Here is a 14,033-nt window from a genome sequence, read left to right on the forward strand (position 1 = left end):
TAAGGAAAGGCAATCATCTTTAATAGTAACCAGGAAAATTTAATTTAAAACAATGAAATAAGATTTTATACTCATCAGATCATTAAAAAAAAAAAATCTTGGGACGCCTGGGTGGCTCAGTTGGTTAAGCAGCTGCCTTCGGCTCAGGTCATGATCCCAGCGTCCTGGGATCAAGTCCCACATCGGGCTCCTTGCTCCGCAGGGAGCCTGCTTCTCCCTCTGACTCTGCCTTCCACTCTGTCTGCCTGTGCTCGCTCTCACTCTCTCTTACAAATAAATAAATAAATAATCTTTAAAAAAAAAAAAATCTTTCAGTATCACTTACAGGGAAAGACAGTGATAGAAACACTTGGAAAATGGTTTGGTATTACCTAGTAAAGCTGAGCAAGTATATATGCCAAGACCTAGCAATTACATTCCTAGGTATATTTCCTAGTAAATTTCTTGCTTATGCAAGTCTAGAGATTTATATATTCTTACCTTTTAATTTTATGTTCATTATGTTATATATATTCTATTGATTTGAAAGACAGTGTGTGTATTGGGAATGGCAGAAAGAGAGAGAGAGGGACAGAGAAACTTTAGCAGACTCCTGTCTGAGCCCAGAGCCAGATGCCGGGCTTGATCCAGGACCCTGAGATCATGACCCAAGCTGAAATTGAGTTGGATGCCTAACTGACTTTGCCACCCAAAGGCCCCTTTTGTATATAGTTTTTATTTATTTATATTTATTTAAAATATTTTATTTAGGGGTGCCTGGGTGGCTCACTTGGTTGGACGACTGCCTTCGGCTCAGGTCATGATCCTGGAGTCCCAGGATCGAGTCCCACATCAGGCTCCCAGCTCCACGGGGAGTCTGCTTCTCTCTCTGACCTTCTTCTTGCTCATGCTCTCTCTCACTGTCTCTCTCTCAAATAAATAAATAAAATCTTAAAAGAAATTTTTTTAAATTTATTTGTCAGAGAGAAAGAGAGAGAGAGCACGCACAAGCAGGGGGAGTGGCAGGCAGAGGGAGAAGCAGGCTCCCCATTGAGCAAGGAGCCTGAGGTGGAACTTGATCCCAGAACCCAGGGATTATGACCTGAGCTGAAAGCAAAGGCTTAACCAACTGAGCCACCCCGACACCCCTACAGTATTTTTTTAAAAAAATAAATAACTATGAAGAGCCAAATGGTCATAGCTGAAGAATGTATTAGTGAGCTAATACAAAATAAGTCAAGGAATTCCATGGAAAGGCAGTATAAATTGGAAAAAAAAAAGGATTAAAAAGTAATAGATACTAAGGATGATCCATATGTTCTAATGTCTAATTACAACCCCAAATAATAGAGAATATGTTCTATTCATGGTCTTATGGTAAGCAAAGACTTCTTAAAGAGAACAACAACAAAAAAAATACAGATAATGTGATTTTGGTTATATAAGAATCAAAAACAAGCTGAGGAAGAATTTGTCACATACGATCTAATGAGTGTGAAGCACAAAAGACTGATAAATTTGACTAAAATTAAGAACTTCTGTTTACAAATGAAACCACAGAGCTAAAAGACATTTCAGAATGGGAGAAGATATTTACAATTTTAGAACACTGAATGTATGTATAAGCAAAATATATAGAGAATCCTTACACATCATTAAGAAACATAGAAAGAATTCAACAGAAAGACCTTTTAAAAATTCCTGAATAGGCAATTTACTAAAGAAGAATTTCAAGAGACCAATGATATGACATGTGTTATACTTATCAGTAAAAAGGGAGATGCAAACTAAAACCACACTGGACTATACTATACATTCATCAATTGGAAAAAACCCAAGCATGACAATACCATATGTTAGGAAATGTGCAATCATAAGAGCTCTCATATACTGCTGGTGGGATTGTAAATTAGTTAACTTAAAAGAAAAGTTGAAAATTTGGCAGCTGAAGACATGATGTATTAAGATCCACTCCTCTCCTAGTCCTAAAACACAAATAATGTTTAGAGTAGCTGATTGTAATGGTCAAAAACTGTAACCAAATGTCTATGAACAATAGAACTGTTAAATAAACTGTGGTATATTCATATAATGAAATGAATCGATTCTGACTAAATCAACACTACATATGAATCTTAAAAGCGAAATGCTCAAGAAAAAAGACTTAAAAGAACATATATAGTAACGATTCCATGTATATAAAATTCAAACTTGGGGTGCCTGGCTGGCTCAGTGGGTTAAAGCCTCTGCCTTTGGCTCAGGTCATGATCCCAGGGTCCTGGGATCAAGCCCCACATCCGGCTCTCTGCTCAGCAGGGAGCCTGCTTCCTCCTCCCTCTCTGCCTGCTTCTCTGCCTTCTTGTGATCTCTATCTGTCAAATAAAAATAAATTAAAAAAAAATTCAAACTCAAGTAAAACTAAACTGTATGGTGGACGATACTCTTAGATAGTAAAACTATGAAAGGACATGAAGATATTGTGGATACAAAGAGATCTGTGTTGGTAGTGCTGTAGTTCTTGACCTGGGTAATGGTTCCATGAAAGTTCACTGTTGGAATGTATACCTGCAGTTTGTTACATTATTTGTGATAATGACAAAATAGTAACTTCAAGGCATATCTATCTCTCTAGTTGTAAGTGGACAGATGAATAAAAGAAATAGACAAAGAGGCCCTGAAATACAAACTAACATAAATCAGAACTTATTATAGAATAGGCAGATAAAACAATGATGAATCAGCTAAATGATGATGTGGCGCTAAAATGTGTGTGTGTGTGTGTGTGTGTGTGTGAGGGAGGAAGGTTAATTGATTTAGACTTTCAATTTATACCTTATTGCAAAAGAAACTTAAAAAGGGTTTAAATGGTATAAAACAAATTATAGAAGATTTTAAAAAACAGAATAAAGTATTATAAAATTTGTAGAGGACCATCAATTTTCTAAAATTGGAAATCAAAATAATCACTAAGGAGCTACAAACATATTGAAAATACATACTAAAGACGCCAACGCAAATTAAAATTAAAAAAGTAAAAGCACCTTCTGGAAATGGGTAAATGATTTTTTATTTCATAAAATCCATAAAAACTGAGTGAAAAAAACAAGAATAGTAGTAGATGAAAAGGGTAAAACTCAGTAGTGAGCAAGTTAAAGACAATAGCACCATTAGGATGAAAATACCCATTCTCACTAGTATTCAATATAATGACATGAAAACAATCCAGTATACCAAGAAATTTATTAGGGATGATAAAGGCATTAAAGTTACATATGGGAAAAAAATGTCCATATTTTTTAGAACTATATACTGAGATTATGCAAAGGTAAAATGACATGGAGTCTTGGATTTATCCAAAATACTTAAACAACCATGGCAAAGCACTGATCTCCTGGCTGCTCCCTGAATAAAGCCAATGCACACCTGCTTCATGATCTTTTACTGTCTGGCTTCCTCCCTCTGGAATGTTCTTCCTTCCAGTAATCACATACAATAATTTACTGCTGTACTTCTTTGAGTTTCTGTCAAAATGTCACCTAACTGGAAAAGTTTCTCTTTCCCTATCCTATAAAATAGCATCCTCTATCCCCTTTCTCTACTCTTCCTTTTTAGCACTTACTATTACATGACATATATTCATTTATTTTTGTACCTCTCTCCGCATAGGAGAGTAAGCTCTGGGAATAGAGATTCTGCATTCATTGCTGTAGTATCAGTGTTGGGAATAGTGCTAGGCATACAACAGGTACTCAGTAAACATACACTGAATGAATGAATGTGCTCTCCTGTTTAAACTCCTTTATACCAATTCTGTTTATCATTGCCAGCTCTAAGTTCTCAGTGGAGGCACAGAGCCTTTATTTCCAACATTCTAAAGTTAATGACAGGCACACTCAAATCTCCCTCTATGACATCTATACAGATTAATTTCTATATCTTAATCCCTTATTTTTTCTGAGCTCCCTACTCCCAACCTCTCTTATGATGGTTCTACTTTATAGAAATTATATATAGATGTCCTCTCATGCCCCTATTAAGCTATACATTCTGAAATTGCTTATTCCTTTTTTAATCTCTGCAGTATCTAGCAGAGTACCTCATACATTAAAAAAAAAAGTAAATGTTATAAGTATGAAAAGTTTGTTTTAAGTATAAGTGTGTTATAAGTATGAGCTACTTTATCTAAAAAACCCTAAAGAAAATAAGCCTTTGTCACTTTAGAATAAAAATCTATGTCAGGAGACAGAGGTGCTTTTTTAAGATTAAATACAAAAGAAGATGAGAAGTGATGAGGAATTAGATCCAAAATATGGACAGAAAGGAATATCATTAGAGGGGGTAGAGGAGGTCACTGACTGGTTAAAACTGGGCAAGAATAAGAGGAACTGGAAAGAGGTATAAGAGGAGAAAAGCATGTAGAAGGTGAAGTAAGGGGAAAAGGTAAAGTTCATTTGAAAGCTCATGCTGAAAAGGCTTACTTGCATACAAGGGGCCTAAAGCTTTTAAGGGGAGATTCCCAGATAGCACCTCAAAGGTGCAGTCCTTCCACTGACCAACTCATTACCTGCTATGCCTCACTTACCTGGCCACTGGTCTCTTGTTAGTTCTCTGTCAACCAACCAGGGCTCCTTCCCCTGCTCCAAGAAGGAGATCACATCTGGTTTAGAAACAGAATGTCCTGCTTACAAAAGAAGTAACGAGATAAGTTTATGATGAGAATATCCCAGGATTTAAATTTAGTCCCTTCATTAAGAAAGAGTCAAAGAAAGGTATATCAGATTTATGAAACATAACAGAGGACTTGACAGTTCCCCCATAACTCAACACAGCTCTTTTTTCTAATGCTACAATATTAAAAACATTCTTCGAAGCACAGGATGTCGAAATACCTACTTGAAAGGTGGGTATTTCACTCGGGAGAAAGTAGATCTTCTAAGGGCAGAATCTGAATTATTATGGACAGACGTCCTTACCCATTGAAACCAGGTGGCTGTAATTCTCCAACATCACATCTCTGTATAAATCTCTCTGATCATCATTCAGGCATTCCCACTCCTCCTGAGAGAAGTCTATGGACACATCACTGAACATCACTGACTCCTGGAACAACAACCATGTATATGACTTGATTAATAAAAAAATGTGGGTTTTTTTGTGAAGGGAGGAGAAAAGAATAAAGGTAGAAATGAAAAACAACAAGCATATAGAGTGGGGCTAGATGTTTGGGACACAACTGGAGGACTGGGAACCTATCAGCCAGAATGGTCTTGTGTTTCCATGTTCATTCTGTTTCCCCCTGATAAAACTGGGAAGGTACAAAATCCTGTTAAGAGGGGTATCCCAATTACATGAGATAGTATATACAAATGGCTAGTATAATACTTCCCATACAATAAGTCATCAACACATGTGATCCTCTTTCTCTCTCATCTTTTCCCCAATAGCTAGGAGTAAAATTTCAGAATAAGGGATAAAGCGAGGATATTAAAAGTACCCAGACCATAGATCATATAAAAGACATGAAGAGTCAGAAAGGCAATGAGGTTCTCAAGAACACTACTAAAAATAAGAAATGACAAGAACAATTCTTCAATTGGTGATGGAGAAAAGAAATTCTGACCTAGATTATATAACTATCATTCTGTTGTGAGGGTTGAAAAAGATATTTTTAGACATAAAAGGACTGCAGCACAATTTCTTAGGAAACTACCAGAAGTGCTACACCAAAAGGATGGGAATAAACCAAAAAAGAGGAAGACGTAGTACTCAAGAGATAGGCGTCTCAGGTAAACAAAAAAGGGGAAGTCTTGGGAAAGGTATGCAGCAGGTCCAGAGAGTAATCAGACCAGTTGGGAGCAGGAAAAGGGGAAAGGGGGGTGGCAGTCTCCACACTCAAAACAAATGATATGTCTGACCAGAGGGAAAACATGGACAACTAAGCAAATGGGGAAAAAAAGCAATTAACTCCAGGAAAAATGAAAGGTTGTAATAGGACAGCGGTATAAGCTGGCTTAGCAAAGAGCAATATTTGCAGTCATAATATTCTGTATATTACTAATTTGACAACAAACTGTAATATAATTAATAACAATCAGAGGAAATGAAGGGTGCAATACAAGACTATAATGTCCCTTCCACTCTGTAGTAAGTCAAGAGAGTAAAACTGATTCAGCAAAAGATAGCAATTAAACCATATTTAAGACAGTTGAGTTGCCTTTTAGGGGTAGGACTGGAGATGGGGCAAGATTGGAATAGCACTACTTCACTTGTAAAATGCATAAAATGACTTTAAAAAACATTTTATCTTAGAAAATTAAATTTGTATGAAATTTAAGACTGACCCTTTCTCATATCACACTATTATATAATAAGAGCTAATTCCTTGTTACAACAAGTTTTTTTTTTTTAAAGATTTTATTTATTTATTTGACAGAGAGTGAGAGATCACAAGTAGGCAGAGAGGCAGGCAGAGAGATAGGGGGAAGCAAGATCCCCAATGAGCAGAGAGCCCAGTGCGGGCCTCCATCCCAGGACCCTGAGATCATGACCCAAGCCGAGGGCAGAGGCCTAACTACTGAGCCACCCAGGCGCCTCAACAAATTCTTTTTATAAGCATTTTTTTTTTCATTGAATAATATTCTATTATTGGATATAAAACAAGTTTTCTTTTGTTTTTAGACACTGAGGTTGAAGGTGATTTTTTATTTATTTATTTTTATTTATTTTTTTAAAATTTTTTATTTTTTATAAACATATATTTTTATCCCCAGGGTTGAAGGTGATTTTTAAAGAGCTCCTCAGATTGGCCCAATTTTACTCATAACTACCCGTTGTTCCAAATTCCCTTTGTTCTTGTGCTATGGGAAAGTGATGGAAGATGATCCAAATTCACACATTACTGAAGTCTATTTATCATGGATGATCTGGTGAAGTGTCAGAGCTTTCTACTAACCAGAAGTCATATCCCCAAATGTGAAAGGCCCATACACCAGGAGATTTTCCCACATATTATGACTGAAATCAAGCAAAACCATTCCTTATGTTTTCCTCTTTGAAAACCTAGGTCTGTGGTGGTCAGGGCTTTTCCCTATGAGGTGCCCCTAATTACTTATCTCCATCCTATCTAATCACTGCCCAAGCAAATTAGATTCATTAACAAATGGAGAACAGATTTCTGTTCTATCAAGATTTCTGGCAGAAGTCTAAGACAGAAGATGCTGAAGGACTTACTAAATGAGTGTGTAAATTGCTTAAAAGAATACAGAACCGAGAAGGGCCCTGGGGTTGTTTATGAAGAAATGGGGATCAGGTTCCTGAATGGGGACCATGTTAACCAGGGTAAAAGTTTTTTCCAAACCTGGTCTCAGCCAGACCATTTCTACATTATGTAATTAACAGTCTCTTTGTAGGAACAAATAAGGATTCTTGAAGGAATCCATAAGCAATTTTCTGATGGATTTTAATCTGATTAAGATCTCTTCACAGAGACTTGTTATCCAACCACTTGGTCCTCTGTTACATGTAATTTAAGAGTATAAAAATCTTCAAGCAGGCTTTGTTTTTTCCAACAATGGTTATAGAACCACTTCGTTTTTCTATAAATATCTCCACCAAGAGACTTTTTTTTTTTAAAGATTTTATTTATTTATTTGACAGAGATCACAAGTAGGCAGAGTGGCAGGCCGAGAGAGAGGAGGAAGCAGGCTCCCCGAGGAGCAGAGAGCCCAATGCGGGGCTTGATCCCAGGACCCTGGGATCATGACCTGAGCCGAAGGCAGAGGCTTTGACCCACTGAGCCACCCATGTGCCCCCAAGAGAGACATCTTAAAATATTTTTCTATTACGTTATGTTAGACACCATACAGTACATCATTGTTTTTTGATGTATTGTTCCATGATTCATTGTTTGCATGTAACACCCAGTGGTCCATGCAATATGTGCCCTCCTTAATAGCTATCACTGGGCTCACCCATTCCCCTACTGCCCTCCCCTCTAAAACCCTCAGTTTGATTCCCGGAGTCCAGAGTGTCTCATAATTTGTCTCCCTCTCTGATTCCCCCCGCTTCATTTTTCCTTTCCTTGAAAGACATTCTTTTAATTGACATACTGGAGACCTTTTTCTTTAGAGCAAGGGTAAGAAAACTTTGATATTGACATTGCTTTTAACTAAACTGTCTGAAAGTTGTTTTCTTTTTTATGCGCCAAAAATATCATGATGAGGGAAGCAAATATTTACATATTACTAGGGGTAAAATGATTCTATTTGAGCAAAAAGGAAACAGCATCTCACCTGAGCCATGGCTTTGGTATTTGCAGAAAAAGGCTGGTTGTCCTCTGGGCTCTTCTTGGAAAAGGGCAAAGCTGGAGAAGACAAAAGAAGCTACGTAAGATCCGACTTGCCTCATAGCTCCCAGAGTGATCATTTCCCTCTGCTCACTCCACACAAACACTTGAGGGGTATCAGTGAGAAAAATGAAAAATCTTTCAGTGAGGGGAATCAGTGAGAAAAATCTTTCATTATCCCATATTCTAGAGACCTTAGTCTGACTGGAGGAGGACAGATTTCAATAATCTGATATGGTTTGGAGAATACAGAGTACATATACACACTAAGATACAATTTTTTTTTACACAAATGATAGCATATTATACTCGCTGTTACACATATTGCTATTTTTACTTAATGTGTCTTGACTTGGATCCCAACTAGTACATTCAGAGCTACCTAATTCCCTTAGCTACATTTATTTCATTAAATGGATACACTTTAATTCATTTAACCAATCTGCTGCCCAGGACCATTTGAATTGGTTCCTTTCATTATAACAAATAATACTGTAATAAATAATAAATATCCTTGTATATAGATCATTTACCTTTATATGAATTCTGAATAACTCCTAAAAGTTGTTCATATACATTTTAGTTGGGATATACACTTTCAAAACAGCTGTTAATGATCTTGGATTGTACAATCAGGTCTCAGGTCCTGACCAAGAAACAACTCGTTGAAGAACCAGATCCTCTAATCTTGCCCAGTTTGAGAAGACTTTTGGGGGTTAATGAATCTTATCTTAAGAAAAGTGAAATCCAGAAAAGCAAACAAAGCAATATTACAAAAACTTTAGGAACACATTTAAATAAGCATAGCAATAGGAAGAAATTTAAAAGTGTAGAAATTGACTAAATCTTTATCATTGATGCTTTAGAATGTTTTAAGTAATAGAATCCGTAATAATTGCATATATTTTGTATGTTTAAGATGTTTACAATGTCCTAAAGAATGTTATACTAAAATACTAATAAAAGTCTAAATTGTTTAAGGGGGAGTAAATGAATTTGAGATCAATACTGAAATGTTTAATACAATGTGGTGTTTTTTTTTTTTATTGATATGTATTAGATTTAGGTGTCTCAGTTGGTTAAGCATCTGCCTTTGGCCCAGGTCACAATCCCAGGGTCCTGGGATTGAGTCCCAAATTAGGCTCCCTGCTCAGTGGGGAGTCTGCTTCTCCCTGTCCCTCTGCTCCTCTCCCCTGCTCCTTCCAGCCCCTCCCCACCCCCATTCCCTGCTCCACCCTCCTTGTGCACACTTGCTCTCAAGTAAATAAATAAAATCTTTAAAAAGAGTAATTGCATGTAAAATCCACTGCCCAGGAAGTAGAACCTTGTTATCAATTATTTAATGGGTACTTCTACCCCCAAACATCCACTGCATTCCCTCAGGGATATATCTATTTCAGGAAACAAAAACCAAAGTAATTCACAAATGTCTCTTCTTTAAAATCTGAAAGCACTCCTTTAATATATTTATTATTATTACTATTTATTAAGCTCTTAGTACTTTTTAAAAAATAAACCAACATAATCTATTGTGTGCCAGGCATTGTGCTAGATACTAAAGAATCAACAGTAATCTAGGAAGACCTGGAAACAGGACTCCTTCTCCCATACTTCTCACTTTAAGTCCCCCTTTCTGGTTTCTCATAATGGACATCCTCAAGTGCTGCATCTTCCAGGTAGAATGGGCAGGAACATTCTTACTTCAATAGTCCATACTGTTTGTTACACTCCCAACCCTCAGAGCATATCCTCTCTGGCTGAATTCTTGCCATCTAGAGATCTGTTCCTCCCTTGTAAAGCCAATGATCTCTGTGGCCAAGACTGGAATATGCTTGCAAAATAACCATACCTCGGGTATGGAGCACTACCAAAAGATAATACTACAGACAAGAGAGTCCTTTGAAATCTAATAAATAACATTTTTGAGAATTTTGTACTCTTACAAATAAGCCGGTCTTTTAATAAAATGTCTAAATTATTTCCAACATATCCTGAAAATTTCCTGTATGTTAATAATTGCATTTGTCTGTTAGTTAACAGAGATCTGAAAAGCACTAATTTTTCTTATATAATGAGAAGGCTAGACGTAGGTAGTGGTTGCCTCCAGGATTGTTTTAGACACTGTATCTATCATCCAAGTAAAAATTGCTAGACTGGAGAGAAAACCAGAAAACAGAAGCAGAACTATGGACAATTCAGATATTAGAACTGGCAAACAAATAATTTAAAATAGCTATAATTAAAATGTTAAAAAAATTTAAAATATAGGCAAATGGATAAAATGAAAGAATTAAACAGAACTGAAGTCTATAAAAAAGAATCAAATAGACAAACTAGATCAGTAAATTAAGAAGTCAGGAAGTTGGGGCACCTGGCTGGCTCAGGGAGAAGAGCATGCAACTCTTGATCTTGGGGTTGTGAGTTTGAGCTGCATATAGGGTATAGAGATTACCAAAAAAACTAAATAAAATAGGAATGCCTGGCTGGCTCAGTTGGTTAAGTATCTGTCTTCAGCTCAGGTTATGATCCCAGGATTCTGGGATCGAGTCCCGCATTGGGCTCCTTGCTCAGCAGGGAGTCTGTTTCTCCCTCTGCCTCCTGCTCCCCCTTTTTGTGTGCTCTCTCCCACCTCTGACAACTAAATAAAATCTTTAAAAATAATAATAAAATAAAATAAACTTAAAAAAAAAAGAAATTAAGAAGTCACTGTATGGCATTAACGTGAGACCAGACAAGCAAAAGACAGAACTACTGAACTCAAAGACAAGTCAAAAACAAAAAACAAACAAAAACAAAAACAAAAAAACCCCATACTAAGTGCAGAGGAAAAACAAAACAGAAAGAACAGAAGTGACATAACTAAAATATGAACCATATATGTAAGTGGAGCCTCTGAAGAAGAAAAGAGATTGCAAAATAATTAATATCTGAACTGATTAACTGATAAAAAGCCTCAGTAAGAGTTTAAATAAGAAGTAAAAAGGAGGGGCGCCTGGGTGGCTCAGAGGGTTAAAGCCTCTGCCTTCGGCTCAGATCATGATCCCAGGATCCTGGGATCAAGCCCCGCATCAGGCTCTCTCCTTGGTGGGGAGCCTGCTTCCTCCTCTCTCTCTGCCTGCCTCTCTGCCTACCTGTGATCTCTCTTTCTGTCAAATAAATAAATAAAATCTTTAAAAAAATAAAAAATAAAAACATAATCAAAGAATACTAATAACTTTATGCTATTAAATTTAAAAGCTTATATGAAACACATAAATTCTTTTAAAAAAAAAATTCCAAAGTGGACAAAACAAAAAACCTGAAACATCTGAAGAAGTCAATTGATTCCAGTTTAAAAATTTTCCAGGGTGAGGGGTACCTGGGTGGCTCAGTGGGTTATAGCCTCTGCCAAGGTCCTGGGATCGGGGCATTGGGCTCTCTGCTCAGCAGGGAGCCTGCTTCCTCCTCTCTCTCTGCCTGCCTCTCTGCCTACTTGTGATCTCTGTCTGTCAAATAAATAAATCTTAAAAAAAAATTTTTTTCCAGGGTGCATGGGTGGCTCAGTCAGTTAGGCATTTGGCTCTTGGTTTCAGCTGAGCTCATGATCTCAGGGTCCTGAGATTGAGCCCCAGTGTGGGGCTCTGTGCTCAGCATGGAGTCTGCTTGGGATTCTTGGGATTCTGCTTGGCACTCCCCCTCTACTCTCTCCCCCTTTGCTCCTCCCCCTGCTTAGGCCTCTCTAAATTAATAAGTAAACTAGGGCACCTGGGTGGCTCAGGTCATGATCGCAGGGTCCTGGGATCGAGCCCGGCATCTGGCTCCCTGCTTGAAGGGAAGCCTGCTTCTCCCTCTCCCATTCCCCCTGCTTGTGTTCCCTCTCTCACTGTGTGTGTCTCTGTCGAATAAATAAACAAAATCTTTAAAAAGTAATAATAAAATAAGTAAATAAAAATCTTCCTATCAAGAAAATTTCAGGCCCAGACACCTTCACCAGCAAATTCTTCCAAATTTAAGGAAAACCTTTAGTCTTATATGTAGTGAATAGAAAAACAGTGAATTCCTCCCAACTCATTTTATGAGGCTAATATAAGCCTGATGAGAAAACAAAGACATTAAAGAAAAAAAAATTATGGGCCAGTATTTCTCATGAACATACATGCAGAAATACTATAAAATATCAGATCTAACCCAGTCAAATTCTTGAAAAGTTTAATACATTACAGACAAATAGGTTTTACTGCAGGAATGAAAGGCTGGTTCAAGATAGGAAACTTAAGATAATTTACCACATTAATGATAACAGTAAAAAAATATGATTGAGAAAATGCATTTGCCAATTTCAGCCCTCATAATTGTAAAAATCTTAGCAAATGAGAAAGAGAACTTCCTCAACTTGATAAATAGCATATACAGTGGGTGTTTTGTAGATGCTAGATACAAGGACGATATACAAAAAATAACCATACTTCTAGAAACAGACAACTGGAAAATGAAAGAAAAATTTAAAAACCATGTACAATTTCAACAATAAATGTCAAATACCCAGGTACAAATCTAACAAAAGATGTGCATGAAAAACTACAACAAACCATTGGGAGAAATTAAAGACCTTAAAAAATGTAGACATACACCATATTTATTAATTGGAAGATTCAATATTGATAGGATGGCAGTTCTCCCCAATTCAACATATAGAATCACACACAAAACCCCAAAAAGGACTTTTCATTTTTTGGTGAGAATTAACAAGTTGATTCTTTTTTTTAAAAGACTTAATTTATTTGACATAGAGAGACACAGCAATAGAGAGAACCCAAGCAGGGGGAGTGGGAGAGAGAGAAGCAGGCTTCCTTCCAAGCAGGGAGCAGGATGTGGGGCTCGATCCCAGGACCCTGGGATCATGACCTGAGCCGAAGGCAGCTGCTTAATGACTGAGCCACCCAGACACCCCAACAAGTTGATTCTGACATCACTTAAAAGGACTTACAAAAACCAAGACAGTCTTGAAAAAGAAAAGAAAAAAAGTTGAAGGACTAATACTATAGATTTCAAGACAGTGCCACTGACAAAAGATAATAAAACAGAATGTAGTCCAGAAAGAGGGCCACATCTATGTCATCTGACTTATGATAAAAGCCTCCTATATTTCAGATGGCCAAGGATGGTGTTTTCAATAATACCATACACAAAAACTGATTCAAGGTGGACCACAGACTTAAATACGAATGCCAAACCTATAAAGCTTCTGAAAGAAAATAGAATATCTTCAGGAACTTGGATATAAAGATTTCTTTTCGAGATACAAAAAAAAAAAAAAAAAAAAAAGCACTAATCACAAAGGACAAAGGGCTAAAAACCTAGGAAAATGGGAAAAGATACACATAAGCATAAGAAAGTACTCAAAAATGATGCCATGTTAAAAGGACACAGGAACTAATTTGAAGGAGTTCCTAATGGCCAAATCTGGGACAATTTGAACAACAAAATATATAACAATAATAATGGGTTAAAACTCACAGAGTACAATAAATACCCAGGAGTTAATAAATAGTTGAATAAACACACAAGGAATAAAGGATAGCTCTTTTTTTATATAATTTTTTTTTTTTTTAGATTTTATTTATTTATCAGAGAGAGAGGGTGAGAGAGCAAGCACAGGCAGACAGAATGGCAGGCAGAGGCAGAGGGAGAAGCAGGCTCCCTGCCGAGCAAGGAGCCCCATGCGGGACTC

General features: G+C 37.0%; 2 protein-coding genes across 3 annotated transcripts in view; both read right to left on the reverse strand.

Annotated features, from left to right (window-relative positions):
- The window catches only part of LOC132005617 (zinc finger protein 82 homolog), an 86,037-nt gene extending 77,695 nt beyond the window's left edge, over positions 1-8,342 (reverse strand). The window contains 1 exon segment of the mRNA XM_059382975.1: positions 8,271-8,342. The gene's annotated coding sequence lies outside the window, so the exon portion shown is untranslated.
- The window catches only part of ZNF566 (zinc finger protein 566), a 29,748-nt gene that overhangs the window by 12,998 nt on the left and 2,717 nt on the right, over positions 1-14,033 (reverse strand). The window contains exons 2-4 of one of the 2 annotated variants that reach the window (XM_059382971.1): positions 8,271-8,341; positions 4,953-5,079; positions 4,562-4,657 (exon numbers count right to left, since the gene is read on the reverse strand). In XM_059382971.1, the coding sequence (XP_059238954.1) occupies positions 4,562-4,657; positions 4,953-5,079; positions 8,271-8,279 (232 nt within the window). In that variant the 5' untranslated portion in view covers positions 8,280-8,341. Of the gene's footprint in view, positions 1-4,561; positions 4,661-4,952; positions 5,080-8,270; positions 8,342-14,033 lie in introns of both variants that reach the window. The other variant, XM_059382970.1, reaches the window with a different exon arrangement.

The sequence above is a fragment of the Mustela nigripes genome, chromosome 17 (genome assembly GCF_022355385.1).
Source record: "Mustela nigripes isolate SB6536 chromosome 17, MUSNIG.SB6536, whole genome shotgun sequence".
In the NCBI taxonomy this organism is placed as follows: Eukaryota; Metazoa; Chordata; class Mammalia; order Carnivora; family Mustelidae; genus Mustela; species Mustela nigripes.